Raw genomic sequence first — 17,630 nt, 5'->3', positions numbered from 1 at the left:
TTAATGTACTTTGAAATTAACTATGCATGATCTATTTCAGTCTTTGTCCTCAATTTAACAGAATGTGCCATTAAATCAAGTGTTTAGTTTCTTTCCCAAAAACCTTTAACTTTGCATCCACATAACTACGATGGGTGCAGATAGAAATGAAACAGAATGCAAAGACAGAAATGAATTTTTTTTTCTATCAGCAAACAGTTCTCAACATCCCGGTAAAAATATCTGACATTTTCAGACATTATGTTACAATACAATATTATGCAAAGTTAGATACATTATTCTTTTAAAAATTCCCTTATTATGCCACAAGAAAAAGTCCACAGCAAATTTTTGAGCACTGAGACACAATTACAACATGTCACTTAAAAATGTGCCACTTCACCACAGCTAGTATTTTTTTCCCTTTTATGAGGCTCGGTCACAGAAGTTTAAATATCTAGCTTCACCCTGTCAGGATAAAGTAAATATGTGTATAAATTCTTACAAACTTTATTGAAAAGATACGAGCATTATATTTCAGTGCGCAGGTTGGCATTAATGGAACCGTCTTTTGAGTACGGCACGACTTTTTCAGGTCTTTTATCTTGAGGTTACTTGCTGTTGGTGTGTAGTTATTGCCAATTGATTCACTCGGGCTTCGATAGTACCGTTGCTCTTTGAATGGGATTGCCAAAGGCCACGATACATCTTGCATGATGGGAGGGTACTGGCTCTGATGCACAACAGTCTGGAAAGCAAACATTATAGATTAGAGGATATCAAGAAAATTGCATACATCAGCATGTCCTAAATAAATGCAAAACTCAGCAGTAGCCCCTAATATTCTGAGTTCATTCTTCTCCAAAGAACATCACCTGCACTTTATTTTCTGATCTTATTTTACTTCTATTGCAAAAAGCATTCACAGATCCTCTACCATCCAAACTATTAATTTTGTCCAAGGTAATTTTTTTAAATCCCCTCAAATTATATTGAATTTTCATATATTTTACAGTATTTAATTGCATGCAACAGCTGTTAAGAAAATCTAAATTATTCAAAATTCTTATGCACTGGCTGAATTATAACTTGACAGAATTTCCAAAGCACATAATGTGACTGATGAATTGCCTAAGTGCCAGACATCCAAAAGGGCAGATGCAATAAACTGTGTTGCAGGTGTAACACGCAGATGTACTGCAGGTTTCTTCTCCTAGACGAACACATGCTGGCCGAGCCTGAGGGTTACACAGGTATTAGTGGGTGGCAAAGAATAGCACAACGAACAGTAACAAAATATTTTACTTTCAAACCTCAATCTTAATTTCAAGCAGTAGCAAGATCACTGTAGTAGTATCTGATACAAGGTCCATCTTTTAACCTGTCATGAAATAAATCCTTACGGTTTCTGGGAAAGGGGTCACAACCACCACATTGGCTTGAAGTCAGCCAACTACTTTAAGTCAAAATGAACTCCAATCAGTTTACCTTAACTTTTAAATTTGCTACTGTGATTACTTTGCATGTGTGAGCCTAGTATGAACGGCTACACATTATTGATGTATAACACTAGGATTATAATGAGTCAAGGAGCCCAAATCTGGACATGAAAATCTTCTCATGCACAGCTAATATTTTAATTGTTTTAGAACTGCATTCACGATACCCTTTTGCAACCCAGGTAACGCCATGTGCAGCACGAGGAAACAATGGTGAAAAACCTAGTAAGCAATAAAGAATGCAAGATTTAAATAAAATTAACTGAACACTGAAATGTTGCTCTACTAAATTACTCAGTGCTACACATTGCTAATAAGGAACTATTAGTATCTTACAAATGAATACAACTTTTAGATCACTTGCTATGCATATTGTTGTTGTATTGATGCTCGGAGGATACAGTCATTAAATATGAGATTTTAAATTTTCACCCTTATTTCACACTTAAAACAAATAATAACCAGTACCTGGTTAATAAATGAAATGAGATGATTATTCTCACATGAAAATTCAAGTCAAAGCAGATTGGTATGTAGTAATCCAATCACAAGCAAAAATCTGCAGATTCTGGAAATCCAAGCAACACACACAAAATGCTGGAGGAACTCAGCAGGCCAGGCAGCCTCTGTGGAAAAGAGTACAGTTGCCATTTCAGGCCAAGACCCTTCAGCAGGACTCTCAGCCTGAAACTCTTTCTCCATAGATGCTGCCTGGCCTGATGAGTTCCTCCAGCATTTTGTGTGCGTTGCTGGGTATGTAGCCATATTAGCTCCCTCATTGCTGTTGCCACCTTTACAGCATGTTTTCTAAAACTGGATTTCTGCAGAAAAGTATAATCTACCCCAAAACATATTAAAAATGAAGAAGTCTACATTACTTACAATATGTCCTATTTAAGATATCATCTCGATACTTGATGAAGCTCTAAACGGTTCTGTACAGATGCTGAGATTCTTCCTCGGAAAGCACAGGCATGGAGAGGTACAAAACAGAAACAGGTCCTTTGGGCCATCAAGTCCACACCACACACTCATTTACACTGATCCCATTTTATTGCCTCCACATTCCAATGAACTCTCTCCAGATTATGCAATAGCACAGCTGCACTCAGATCTACTGTGATGAAGTGTTTTGAAAGGTTGGTCATGACCAGAATCAACTCTTGCCTCAGCAAGGACCAGGACCCATTGCAACTTGCCTATTACCACAATAGGTCCACAGTGGATCAGATTCACTAGCTCTCCACTCAGCCTTTGATCAATAGGACAATTGTAATACCTGCATCAGGCTGCTGTTTACTGATTACAGCTCAGCGTTCAATGCCATCATGCCACAGCTGTAATCAACAAGCTCCAAAACCTGGGCCTCCGTACCTCCCTCTGCAACTGGAACCTTGACCTCCTCATAGGGAGACCACAGTCAGTGTGCAGCAGAAATAACACCTCCTCACTGAAATCAACAGGGGCGTACCTCAGGGATGCATGCTTAGCCACTGCTCCACTCACTCTACATCCACAACTATGTGTAGACTGAATGCCAGCTAGAAATTTGCTGACAACACAACTATTGTTGTCAGAATTTCATAAGGTGACGGGGAGGCAGACAGGAGTAAAATAGATCAGCCAGTTAAGTGGTGTTGCAACAATAACCTTGCATCAGTAAGACCAAGGTATCGACTGTGGACTTCAGAAAGTGGAATACCCACAAGATCCTCCTCAGGAGATCCGCAGTAGAAAGGGTGGGCAGTTTCAAGTTTTGGATGTCAGCATCCCTGAGGATCCATCCTGGGCCCAACATATTGATGCAATTACAAAGAAAGCACAATAGTGGCTACATTTCATTAGGAGTTTGAGAAGATTTGGTATATCAGCAAAGACTCTTGCAAATTTCTACAGATGTACCATGGAGAGCATTCTAACTGGTTGAATCACTGTCTGGTATGGGGGGGGGGGGCAATGCACAAGATCAGAAAAAGCTGCAGAAAGTTGGAAACTCAACCAGCTCCATCATGAGTACTCACCCCCCCCCCCCCCAACCCCCAACATCCAGAACGCCTTCAAAAGGTGATGCCTCAAAAAGGTGGCATCCATCGTTAAGGACCCCCATTACCCAGGACATGCCCTCCTCTCATTGTTACCATGAAGGAGGAGATACAGGAGACTGAAAACACACTCAACATTTCAGAAACAGCTTCCTACCCTCCACCATCAGAGTTCTGAATGGACAATGAACCCATGAACACTACCTCACTATTTTTGCTCTGTTTTTGCACTACTTATTTGTTTTAATTTTTACACATATTTCTTACAGCTTTTTTAATGTTATTATGTACTGCTGCTGTAAAACAACATATTTCATGATATATACCACTGATATTTAATCTGATTCTGACTCTAAACAGAAGGAGCAATTTACAGTGGAGTGACCAATTAATCTACCAACCTACATTTTTTTGGAATGTGAGAAGAAACCCACACAGTCATGGGGCATCTTAAGAGAACAAATGGTTCACAACAGACAATGCATATAAGCCAAGGGAACAAAGTTTTTAAAGAAAATTTTAAAAATCCATATATCTTTTAGATAAGCCTTTCTATTCTACAAAATATTCAAATTATTCTCTCTGTAACTGCACTGGTGCCATGCCACTCCTTTAAAACTTCCAAGTAAAAATGCCTGTCGAGTGGTTATGTAGCATCAGCACAGTTCCACTGTTACAAAACAATATTATGCAAGACTGAAAATCGTGGCACAAATTTAGCTCAAATTTGTAATTTATGTAAGTTCTCTAAACACGATGCTCATGTACAGAGAAATGTGCTTCCGAAGTATAAAAATGTACAGATATCCATCAGTATTTAGGTCTACTGCAAATAAACAACAGCCGATTATAAAAACTTGGAAAGTGGAAGTATTAGAAAGGAGTGAGTCCCATGCTTACATAGAACAGTACAGCACAGTCCAGGCCCTTCAGCCCACAATGTCCTACTAACCTATATAAACCTACTCCATGATCAATCCATCCTTCCTCCTACTCAGCCCAAAACCCTCCATTTTCTTTCATCCATTTGCCTATCAAAGAGTCATTTGAAACGTCCCTAATGTATCTGCCTCTACCACCACCCCGGCAGAGCATTGCAGGCACCCTCGACTCACTGTGTAAAAAAAAAATCTACCTCTGGCATCTCCACTCAACTTAACTGGATGTCTTCTGGTATTAGCCATTGCCGTTTGGGGGAGAAAAGGCTCTGGCTGTCCACTCCATCGATACCTCTCATAATCTTATACACCTCCATCAAGTGACCTCTCATCCTCCTTTGCTCCAAAGAGAAAAAGCTTACCTCACTCAACCTTTCCTCATAAGGCATGCTCTGTAATCCAGGCAGCATCCTGGCAAATCTCTTCAGCACATTCTCTGAAGCTTCTACGTCTTTCCTATGATGTGGCGACCAGAATTGAACACAGTACTCCAAGTGTGATCTAACCAGAGTTTTATAGAGGGTTCAACACAACTTCACTGCTTTTAAACTCAATCCCCCAACTAATGAAGGCCAACACATCCTACCTTAGCATTCTTAACCACCCTCTTGACTTGCATAACAACTTTGAGGGAATCTATGGACATGGGCCCTAAGATCGCTCCGTTCCTCCACACTACTAAGAATCTTGTCATTAACCTTGTACTCTACCTTCAAGCTCGACCTTCCAAAGTGTATTACTTCACACTTTTCTGCATTGAACTCTATATGCCACTTCTCTGCCCAGGACTGCATCGTCAATATTCCATTGTAACCTTTGACAACATTCTGCACTCTCTACAACACTACCAACTTTTGTGTCATCTGCAAACTTACTAATGAAACCTTCCACTTCCTCATGCAAGTCATTTACAAAAATCACAAAAAAGTAAGGGTCCCACAACAGATCCCTGTGTTTCTAGAAGTTGCTCTCAGGTTATTATTTCAGTTGGTACTACAAAGGAAAATTGTTCTTGGTTAAGAGAAGAAATTACAAAGCCTTGGCCATAATCTTCTGAATTTTTATAGATTAGGGTCAGTACTAGAAAACTGTGAATGTTTTGTCCTTGTTCAAAAAAAGGATGTGGGGATGAACTCCATAATTACAGACCAGTTAGTTTAACCTAGGTGGTAGGGGAAGCACTAGAAACAATAATGAGGAACTGAATTAGACATCATATGGACAAGTATGCATTGATTAGGGAGAGCCAGCATGGATATTAAAGGCAAATTATGTGTAACTGACTTTATTGAATTACTTGGTGCTGCTAGAAAATGCCAAGTGATGTGATGCATACAAATTTCTAAAACACATTTGGTAAGTTGACACACATAGAGCTTATCATCTAAAATGAAAGGTTATGAAATAAAAGGAGCTATCACTGAATCACTGAAGGATGTTCAGAAGCTGTGGCAGGGCTTGAATGTGAAACAGGTGACAACAAGGTTTCACCCCCAGATGAGCTCAATGCCTTTTATGCTCACTTTGACCGTCAAAACATGGAGGCACCTTCAAAAAATTCCCACAGCCTCCGATGACACAGTGATATTAGACACTTGAGGCCGATGTTAGATCATCCTTCAAGAGGGTGAACCCAAAGAAAGAGACCAGCCCAGACGGGGTACCTGGCCAAGTATTAAAGACCTGTGCTGATCAACTGGCTGGAGTGTTCACCGATATCTTTAATTTCTCACTTCAGCAGTCTGAGGTACCCATCTGCTTCAAGCAGGCTTTGAATTTACCAAAGAATATGGTAACCTGTCGTCCAGTAGCACTTACATCCACAATGATGAAATGCTTTGAGAGGTTGGTGATGAAACATACGTATAACTCCTGCCTGAGAATCTGTCAAACAGGTCAACAGCAGATACCATTTTATTGCCTCTTCACTCAACCCTGGAACATATGGACAGTGAAGTTACATTCATCAGGATGATCTTCATTGACTACAGTTTGGCATTCATACTATCATCTCCTCAAAAATAATCAATAAGATTAAAGACCTAGTCCTCAATATCTCCTTGTGCAATTGGATCTTGGATTTCCTTACCTGCAGACCCCAGTCAGTTCAGATTGGCAACAACATCTCCTCCACAATCTCCATTAAGAAAGGGTGCACTACCATACTTTCCTATCTAATACTTTAATTTTTAATTTATTTATATATAGCTCAGTAACGAGCCTTCCTCACTCAAAGAGCCCATGCCATGCAAATACACCCAAGTGACCAATTAACCTATTAACCCTTTGTATGCCCGTGGGACGTGAGAGAAAATAGGAGCACCCAGAGGAAACCTATGTAGTCACAGGAAGAAGGTACAAACTCCTGACAGACATGTGAGGGAACTGAACCCGGGTCACTGGCACTGTACACTTTACAGTGCTGAGCCACAATAATGCAAATTTGTGGAGATCTTAGAGGACCAAATTTCTGACTTTATCTCAGATTTCCAGGGTTATTTTTTTGGTTATTTGCACATGTATTCTCAGATTTTTTTCCCCAACTAATTCCCAGCTAAGAACACACAGCAAAGAAATAAGATATTAAAACCAAATTGAAAAGCACAGTAAAATGTCAAAAATTCTGTCTTCCTATGCCATGAGGAACATTATGCAATAAACTCATGGTTAATGATAATGTGAATTTAAACATTTTTTTCCATGTACCACTATTCTCTCACTCACACGGCAGCAAGCATTGACAGCACTGCAGTGTGTTCTCAGGGCACTACCCTAAATCCAACCACAGAGTGCTGTCACAGGAATGCAGCATCCAGCTTCAGGGACTCCCACCACCCAGGATATGCTCTCCTCTCGCTCCTCCCATGATGGACGGTGGTTGAGGAGACTTGCGACTCACACCACCAGATTCAGGAACAGTTATTACCCCTCAATCATCAGGCTCTTAAACCAGAGGGGATCACTTCACTTGCCCCATCACTGAACAGTTCCCACAACCTGTGGACTCGCTTTCAAGGCCTCTTTGTCTCATGTCCTCAATATTTACTGCTTTTTTAAAAAATTATTATTTCTATTTTTTCCTTTTGTATTTCCAGTTTGGTGTATCTTGCACACCGGTTGACCGTCCTATTGGTCAGTCTTTCATTGATTCTGTTATGGTTATTGGATTTACTGAGTAAGCCCACAGAATACAAATCACAGGGTTGCATATGGTGACACTTATGTACTTTGAACTTCCATGTTATGTCTCATCGCCTGACCATTGCCTGCACTCGCAGCAACTATACTGATTGATTCACTGCTTCCACAAATAAGGCACATTAATGGACATTCTGTAGCAATCAATTGTTACAGACAGTAATGGCTAATGATCTTCGTCATCAAGCCATTACTGAATTCCTTTATTTGCCACCTTCCCAAGGGCTTGCAGAAAGGTAAGGAACTGAGATATACATAGCACAGGACTTCCTGGCAATCCTCAATTGCAAGTTGGGTGAGTAGGCTCTGTCATGCCCATCAGAAGTAAACATTCAAATCATAAAATGCTGACAATCTTGGCAGATCAGGCATGTGCGGAAAGAAAGACAGAATAAATTTTACTGATTGAACGCACTTCATCAGATCTCCAGACTATGCAGCTTTCTTTGTTTATAATTTCAGCTCACAAATTATCATTAGCTGAGTAACAGAAGGTGGTGCCAACAAAGCTATCCCATGCTGCATACATAGCAATGTTGCTCTGACCTACGGTCGATTGAAGTTGCAACAAGATCACTTGACCTTTGAAGATGATTCAAGCCTTAGTCCAGGGAGGGGTAAAAAGATCAGATTTCCAAAGGAAAAGAGACTGTCCCTAAAATAAAGGCAAGGCTTGCAGAGTACAGCATCAGGCTGAGCAAGTAAAAAATCTCCAAAGAAAGATTAATGTGACTGTGGTGGTGAGGTCCAGGCCCCAGAGCAGTCTGAGAGTGAGGAATGACCCCAGGTTTGGATGATTTAAGCTCAGGACCGGATAGAAAAAGTCAGAGTATCAGGACTGGAGGCGAGGCAAGAGCCGGTCTGCTCGCTGATCTGTGATGTTTACTCAGCTCTGCGCTGATCTGCAGTGATGCCTGGCTTCACATCTGAGGCCTCACAACATATACTCGGCTTTGCGATGAACTGTAGCTGATGCAGTGATGTCTACCTTCATGTCTTTTCTAAAACTCCAGTTCTGAATGCTAAGGCAACACGAGTGAATCTGCAGATGCTGGAAATAAATAAAAACACAAAATGCTGGCAGAACTCAGCAGGCCAGACAGCATCTATGGGAGGAGGTAGTGACGACGTTTCAGGCCAAAACCCTTCTGAATGCTATTTGCTTACTTTTATTGCTTGCAAGGTTTGTTTTGTTTTTGCTCTCTCTATGCATTGGGTGTTTGATGGTCATTTTTAAAAATGTTTTTTTTTTGTTTTGTGGCTGTCTGTAAGGAGACGAATCTCAAGGTGGTATAATGTATACATACTTATATAATAAATGTACTTTGAACTTTGTAGGCCAACCACCACTGCCACGAGACTCTGATTCAGAGAGCTCCTAATGCTAGATTCCAAGACCGAAGCACCTTCACCCACTTTATCGCTGTTAGAAGAGAGGGGAGCTTGCTGATAATTGAACAGTGTTAAGCTTCACTGCTGCTCCTCAGATATTCAGCTCATCTATCTATACATGGGAATCACTAACACTTGTGTTGATAAGGGGGAAGTGTCACAAGTGGTCCCTGATTTCCCTCACATTTTCTTCCATTGTAAGAAGTCATTGGTTCTCTGAACCAATACCAAGTTTCAAAGCATCCCCATCAGCCCCATTCCCCCACATATTACCTGCAACTAATTCCCTCTCACACGAATATCATCTTCCCCTTCCATTGCCAATTCTCATGCCAGCCACTTATGGTGAGGAAAGTTTACTGGATCCAATAGGCATGATCCTTGGAATATGGGAGAAAACTGGAAAACCTGGAGGAACTTGTGCAGTCACAGGGAAAATGTGCAAACTCCACATAGGCAACACTCAAGCTCAGGATCAAACTCATGTTGTTGGAACCATGTGGAATAACTGATCCATCACTGTGTCATCCAGAAAATCCCTTCAACAACATAACCCTAAGGTCCCATGGTCAACTGGACCAGCCACGTAAATAATCTGGCTATACGTACAGATCCGGGGATTGCAATTCTGCGATAATTGATCCATTTTTTAGAAGAAGAATAAATCTTATCATGCCCGTTTAAGCAACTGGTAGGAAACCGCTAAGTGGACAAAATGGTCTATTTTTAAATTATGGCTTGGCACGCAAAAGTTCAAATGTCTGAGCAAGGACGTAGACCAGGTCAGGACCAAATCATGCACTAGAAAAAGGCCCAGCCAGTTGGCTGCGGAAAACTTCATTTAAAATTTCCTTATGGGGCAGAAGTACTTCTCCAGACTCCAGAAGTTCTGGGATCAGATCACAGTTCCAACCAGGATCAATCAGTGCATCAACCTCTCCTCACAGCTGGACCCAACTGCTTTTGCAACCTGCTCTGGAATTCTCTAACTCCCGTAGACATAAGTGATGCCATCCTGTCATCATTCCTAATCAGTTGCTGTAATTCCACACTGGCCTTTTACAATTCATGCATTGAGACAACCAGATGCCTTTACATTTCAGAGGTCTGCCATCTCTCACTTTTTAGATGATAATTATGATTTTTTTCCTTATAAAATTCCACATTGTCCCAGGATATTATTTTTGCATAGTCATTTAAATTACCTGCATCTTTTTGTAGCCTCATATCCCCTTCACAGCCCTTCACAGCCTACTTTCTCATCCATTTTTTTGTATCACCGGTAAATTGTTCTTCCCTCAATTGCAGGATTCTGCAGAGAGTGTTGCGGACAGCCCAGCACATCTGTAGTTGTGAACTTCCCATGATTCAGAATATTTACAAAGACAGGTGTGAGAAAAGGGCCTGAAGGATCATTGGGGACCTGAATCACCCCAACCACAATCTAGTCCAGCTTCTACCATCCGGGAAACAGTACCACAGCATAAAAGCCAGGACCAACAGGTACCAGGACAACTGCTTAATTCATGCTGATGCAACTGTATTTCTATGTTATATTGACTATCCTGTTGTACATAATATTTATTATAAATTGCTATAAATTGCGCATTGCACATTGCACATTTGAACGAGACATAACGTAAAGATTTTTACTCCTCTTGTATGTGAAGGATGTAAGAAATAAAGTCAATTCAATTCAATTAATCAACATTATCTTTGATACCTTCAATCAAGTCATTTACCTAAAGTGAGGCCCCAGTCTGAACTCCTGCTGCACATCAGCAATTACAACTTGCCAACTGGAAAAATACCTATTTACACCTAGTACATTTTTCCCATGTGGCAAACAATCTTCTGTCCAATTTATTACCTTCTCTTAGTTGAGCTTTTATTCTCCACAATAATCTTTGATGCAACATATTATTCCATCCCTTCTGAAAATACAAACATAGTAGATCCAACTGTTCCCTTTTACCCCATGTACATGTTCCTTCTTCAAAGTCTGAATTGAGGCATTCATTACACAATATAAGAGTAAACAAATGCACGTTATGGCATCCTACTTTAATGCATCCTTTAACGTAGCTCAAACAGAATAGTATATCTACTAGTCCTACCACCTCCTGGTAAAATATCTCTTTTTTCATTGCTTTTTGCCTGACTATGAAATACTGTTTCCGAATCCAAATTTTCTGCTTTTTGTTGTGATTTTCAATTATCTTTTCGCTATGAAGCACGGTACCTTTCTGATGAGTAATTCTTTTATTTTTCACACTCTGGAAGATATCATTTCAGTATATTAACCATAGTTTGAATGCCTCCTTTTAATTAAAAGAAAATGAGAACATACATTGTTATTGGAATACCCAGCATTAAAGGTAAATTTTCTTCCAAGGTACCATGCCTGTAACCAGAAAATTCAGAACTGCGGTAGAGAAAAAAGCAGAGAGTAATCAGTAATTAGAGATCCAGAAAACGTTACTAGGCTCACTAAGTGTGAACTAGTTGTAGCATTTGGACATAGTTTTCTAACATTCACTTTTACATTCATATTTGGAAGTTAGGCTTTAACACTATTTCTTGAAACCTTTGTAATCAGTGAAAAACTAACTTAACTACCTTTCCCCATGATAATCCTTTCTTTCTCACTACATAAAATTATTTTACCTTATATAATTCTGATGTTTCACAACAGCGATCAGGAGGTAGTGGTGGCAAACCAGGCAACCCTCTGGTATAACTACTGGGAAGTATTGGATATTCCTGTGACTAAAGTCAATAACAGAGTATTATTTGTTTCTCAAAATTTTTCAAGTATATCTACCCTAATAAGACTCTAGAGTTAGTAAAAGTTTTAGAATATAAAAGATCAGCTACTTTTTTAGTTTTCTGTAGTTCTAAATGCATATACATAAACAACTAAAGGTGAAGACACAGAGCTATCTTATGATAGTTGCCCCTGCATATTTTGATTTTTCAGTAACTTGTGGACAATCCAGTCCATTATAATAAAACTGTTTTCAATATAAACTTCTGTTTAAAATAAAACTGGGATTTGCTGGAAGATAAACAAAGGGAATATCTTAGAGATGCCCATCTCCATGATTGAAATGAAATAATCTAATGTTGACTGAAGATGTGAGTAGTTTCCGAGCAGGAAGATCTTTTTCTACTTGCTTTCACGCTCAGATGCAGAAAAATGAATTTCTCTAGTTTTGGCCTTGGTTATTGGTTATAGTGATCACCAGAAGATGCTGACTGAATGACTACACATAACCTTTACAAACTTGAACCGCAGAACAAAACCAAATTGACAATGCAGTTAATTGGCAACTGAGTGGTAGGTTCTAGTCAAAGTGATTTTCAAGGGTAACTAGAGAGAGAAGAGGTCCCTGAAGGATTAGCATGGTCATTATGGTCATTTGCGTGTGGAACCACAGGTGATGGACAAGATCTTAAATGGTATTTAGTTGATCTCCATTCTGATATGAGATGGGAGCTGGTTACTTTCCATGTCTACAGAAGTAAGATTTGAGATTCATCAAACATGAAATCTTCTTAGAAATCTGTTAGAAAGTTATGAATTTGTCTGTATTTACCACAGAGTAGCTCATGGAAGCAAGGAAATTCAGGGAAGGGGATAGGGAAACAGATCAATGTTACAAATACAGAGTGTTGGCACAAAAATGGATAAATCCTTGGTACCTAAACAACAGTACCCTAGGACATCATGGGAAGCAAGGGCTGTGGCAGGGAGATTTTTATCTTTGTTAAGATGCAAGATCAAGCCAAGGCATCACAGGTTGGTGAACCTAACATCAGTAATGGGAAAGTTATTCATGGCGGGGGTGGGGGGTGGATTCGGAGAGACATGATCAATCCATATTTGGAACAGCAAGGACTTTTAAACAAGGCAGCATCATAAAGTCTCCCAAAAAAAAGTCTTCCTTCAAATTGCTGCAGTTGATGGATCATCTGTTGATTTTTCTTTCCCCGTATCCTTTGGTTTTTAAAAAAAATACCACTTATTATCTCTTACAGCTCAAGGCTCTTCGATTGGCTGTGGCTCTTCTGAAAATACAAGTGGCCCTAATATCTATTTTCCCAGCTCCAGTGCCTGCTGATGACATGAAATGCAGTGAAGCAAAAGCCAACTTCCTATTTCATTGCAAACTACGCATGAAGATTCAAAACATAAAGACTTTCCACTGTCAATGTATAGTTAATGTACAAAATACAGATTTGCACAAGGAGAATGAGGAAGGCCCTATCCAAGCTCCCAATCCTGCTTTGAAATTCAGAAGTAATGCTGATGGCCAGGACTGTTCATAAAGTGACTTTACCTGTTTCATACCATGAAAACACAACACTGGGCGCTGGCACCAGAAAGCTTGTAAGTGAATCTACACAAAATAAGCTGAGCTGTTTGTGGTCCAAACCCATCTCAAACAAGTTTTCTATAAACACAGTCCTTATCAGGCAAGAGTTCTTCAGCAATCTAGTTCCTGGATACCTTCTCCCTTTGTACTTACGTATTCAGCGACTCTCCAAATGCAAATCCCTCTAATTAACACTCTAATCTGTCTTGGTGGTTGAGTTTTGATAAGGTACCTGCAAGAGTAAGATCAGGTGACCATCTGTGTCTGGAGCTAACTTCTCTTTCTGAATGGAAGAAGGCACTTACTTAGCAAGAGTTGGTGAATATTTGAGTGGCGGCTCAAGGCAGCAACATGTTGCCAAGCTTTCAATGAGAAAGAAGAACAAGCTGGGCTAACACCAATGTTCCTGTCATTCCAAATAGATTGCTTCTAAGTTTGCTAATGAGGCCAGTCTATTGATGACTATAGGCTTACTTTGGCTTTCCTTTTAAGGAGGGATTGTCCAGTGTCAATACTGAATGTTTCTGAGGATGTGCAGATCAAGGATCATCAAAATGGCACAGATAGACAAAAGGTCCTGGGTTCTATAATTCACACAATGACCTATCTACTGAAGCTGGGTAAGTTATTTCTCTATTGACCCCTACTGTAATTAAAGCAACATCCTCAACTCTTGTGGCTGGAGTCAGGGCTTTATGCTTTGGCTCTTGGTAGGGTCACCCATGCCAAACAAGTCAAAGGCTAGAGAGGCCAGACTAAGAGTGGTCCACCGGTTCTCCAGGCTTGGGGTTTCAGTTCAGGGCAAACAACGCTGACTGGTAAAACAAAGCTGCTATGGAAACAGCAATGAAGAATAGTTCTACATCCAGAGTCTCCACCCGGGACTTGCATGACTGTCAATAGTGAAAACTGAGCGTAAGCTACTAACACGATGAAGGAAGCCCTGAACACTGCCAGAGATGGAGGACCTTCATTGCTGCCCTAAGCCACAATGGCGTAAAGGGCAGTAAGTAAGTAAGCACAACTCCTGAACTTTCAAAGAAATATCAGGAAATCATGTTCTACCGACTACTTCAACTAACCAGAGTTGAAGCACACCTCCTCTTCAAACATGCAAGGTGGCTTTAAATGGCAAAGCTGCCATTAAACATGGAAAGAACACTGGCAAACAACCGATATTTAATAAATAAGGCACATAGATTAACTTCACACATGCTTCTACCCAACATCACCAAACATGCACACTATAGCAATACCACTTACACTGCAAAATTATTTTGTTTATCCTCTCCAATATTTTCCCCACTAACACTATTACATAAATTAAGAACAAATCAATTCCAAGTTCAATTCTGGTCTGCAAATCAATTTATACTGACACCGTCCACACCAGATTGGACTCATTGAACTTTGAGCACTGCATTCCCTGCACTCCATTACCATTATCATTATGTCTGAGTGATGATGTCATGGCACACAGTAAGCACAACAAAGGTAACATGACTTTGATAGGTTCCAAATACAATTCATCCAGAATTGAGAAGAGACAATACTGTAGTTTCTGGGGAAGTGAGAGACTGCTAGCTGTAACAATAAACGGGTTTGAGGGGCTACAGTCATGTTTCGTCCAAACAAAGAACAGGATGAAGTTCTTGAGGTATTCTCCAAGTGCTAATCTGATTTTGTTGTCAATGTATTTTTGTTGGTCAAAGACATTGTTAACAATCAAAACCAACAGAAATATCACATTAAAAACATAAATTCTGGAAATATTCAACAGGTCAGAGGCTTCTGTGGAGAGAGGAACATTTTGGTTCAATGAACCCTTCATTACATTTGTCTGTTTTGCTCGAGACTATTCTAACGAAGCATTCATTGACCTGAAACATCTACGGTTTCTCCTTTCACAGATGTTGTTGATGTGCTGAGTATCAAATTCAAATTTCCAGTATTTGCTTTTCAATCAGAGAATGACATTTGCCACCTTCACAAATACATGTCATTCATGTGATAACATGCTCCAAATCTGTGGTGTGGGCCCAAACATTTGGCAAGTTATACTTGTATATTCTGCTTTTGACAATAGAAATGTTAATGTCACTTACTTTTTCCTTATTTTGACATCTGGAGTGCCTAATCTGTGTTCGGTAGTTTCAGTCAATAACCTTTGCTCCAGATATATTGGCTTTCAAAACTGTCTGTAATTTGCACCATTTGCAAATTGCACCCCAAAATTGTCTCAGTAAAATCAGTCATGTAACAGAATAATTTACCATATGGTTAAGTGATTGTTCATTTAAATATTTCTAACTCAATAAGGATTTCTGTCATTCTCTGTACAGGTGTTCATAAAATACACAGTTTTCTACTGACTTGTAATTTATAAAGGCTGGATGAACAGGAGATCACCGACATGCAAGTTATTTGGTTTCAATGGGTAAAGGTAACAAGGTTTTGTTCCTGCTAACACAACAACATGAACATAAGCCAAACGACCTGCTTCCATGATGATTGATTCTGTAATAATCCATGCAATTACATTTTCAGAATTAAAGCCAAATTAAACAAAATTTATTGGAAATAAAATTGTTAAGAATGTCAAGTTTAAAACAAAGGAGCAATCAACAATTATTAAATTATTATTATTATTATTATTATTAAGTAGATTCCTGTCTTTCCAACATCCCCCTCTTTGCCCTCAATTTTAATGGCAGTCTCTCTTATGCGCCAGATTTTCTTTGAAGGAAGAAGTTTGTCGGTGCGTACCAAGCTTATGAGGATGTATTTGCTAATTGTGAAGGGTGATAAGAGTGGACAGATGGGATGCAGTACCAGTACAGTTTTCCCACAGCAGGAAGTGCAAGGTAAGAGTGTTTCCAACTGCATCAAGATATTGGAAGGAAATGCCTGCAAGTACAAGAAATGCAGGGTCAAAGGTTTAGGAGATGGGAGTTGAGACGTTTTCAACCTCCATTCACTGCCTGCCCTGACTGGCCATCGATTTCCATTGAAAACAAGCAACTCAAATGTATAATTACACGTTCAGTGAAGAGTCCGCTTAGATGCAGCCAAACCTGCAGCGTACTTTCGGCTAATGTGTTTTTTAAAATATTAGTTAGGAGTATAGATACCTGGATTTTTTTAACCACGTCCCCAATTTTAAGTTAGAATATAGAAATAGTTACTTACAAATGTGATAACAAATCGCGATTTAAGGCTTTGAGCGTATTTTACAATAACAAAAACAAAGGTAGTCGCATTTTGCTTTCTTAAACTTTGTAATTAAACCAAATTACAATATAAGCCGTGAAAAGCTAAGTACGTATACCACGCACACTAATATTTCAGGTTGGCTACTTCAACAACTCCCATTAAAATAAGCGCGTGCAAAGTTTTATTCCACTCATTAAAAGATGAAATTTGGTAAGCAAAGGAAATATCTGCAGCGAAACACTTCTAAAGCACCCTGGTGGTTTGGGATCGTACCTCGTGATCTTCCATATTTCTGGTGGCTGTAGGCGAAGAAACAATTTTTTTCCCCTTCAAAACTTCTCTTGGTCCCTGAGAAATGCCGCCAACATAATCATACGTGAAGATCTCCGAAGGAACGTCTCTGTTCCGTCACAGAAAGCTGTAACTCCACGTCGCACGGACTCCGCTGCACCCTTCTCAACCTGACACGCAACTTTTCCCAAGTAAACTTTCCAGGCGCCAAAATGTCATTATCGGATGACAGAACGGGATTGTTCTCTATCTTTTCTAACTCTTACACTACTTGTGGGTGCTCCCCTCCACCTGTATCGACATGGCAATTGTAAAACATCCGGGCACACTGTTGCTGTGCGCTACCGCGTTCCTGTTGCTAGGTTCCCAGAGATGTTACAGGAAAGTGGTCATTAGGGGATAGATACTCCAGTCCTTGTTCTGAGGAACTCGGTTCAGTGAAAGGCATTGAGGCCATGTCATGTACACGCTCTCTCAGCTCCCAGAATGGGAAATGCAATCAATAAATCATAGCTCTCTGGTGTATTATTAATCTAAACCGACGTGCTCACACTATGCATAAAAAATTGAAAGCATTAATACATATTAGGACTTTTTAAACAAAATAGTTTTGGGAAATAATACATTTAGAAAATGAAATCAACCCCTTTATAGAACATAGAAATCTACAGCACGTTACAGGCCCTTCGGCCCACAATG

General features: G+C 39.8%; 1 protein-coding gene across 1 annotated transcript in view; it reads right to left on the bottom strand.

Moving 5' to 3' along the window:
* dnah3 (dynein axonemal heavy chain 3) overlaps positions 1 to 17,107 on the bottom strand; it is a 155,838-nt gene extending 138,731 nt beyond the window's left edge. The window contains exons 1-2 of the mRNA XM_073060476.1: positions 16,914 to 17,107; positions 505 to 727 (exon numbers count right to left, since the gene is read on the bottom strand). Coding sequence (XP_072916577.1) covers positions 505 to 727; positions 16,914 to 16,928 — 238 coding nt within the window. The 5' untranslated portion in view covers positions 16,929 to 17,107. The remainder of the gene's footprint in view (positions 1 to 504; positions 728 to 16,913) is intronic.
* Positions 17,108 to 17,630: the final 523 nt, after the last annotated feature.

The sequence above is a fragment of the Hemitrygon akajei genome, chromosome 11 (assembly GCF_048418815.1).
Source record: "Hemitrygon akajei chromosome 11, sHemAka1.3, whole genome shotgun sequence".
Taxonomy (NCBI): domain Eukaryota; kingdom Metazoa; phylum Chordata; class Chondrichthyes; order Myliobatiformes; family Dasyatidae; genus Hemitrygon; species Hemitrygon akajei.
Note: the sequence above shows the minus strand (reverse complement) of the source record. Positions and strands in the feature narration are given on the sequence as shown.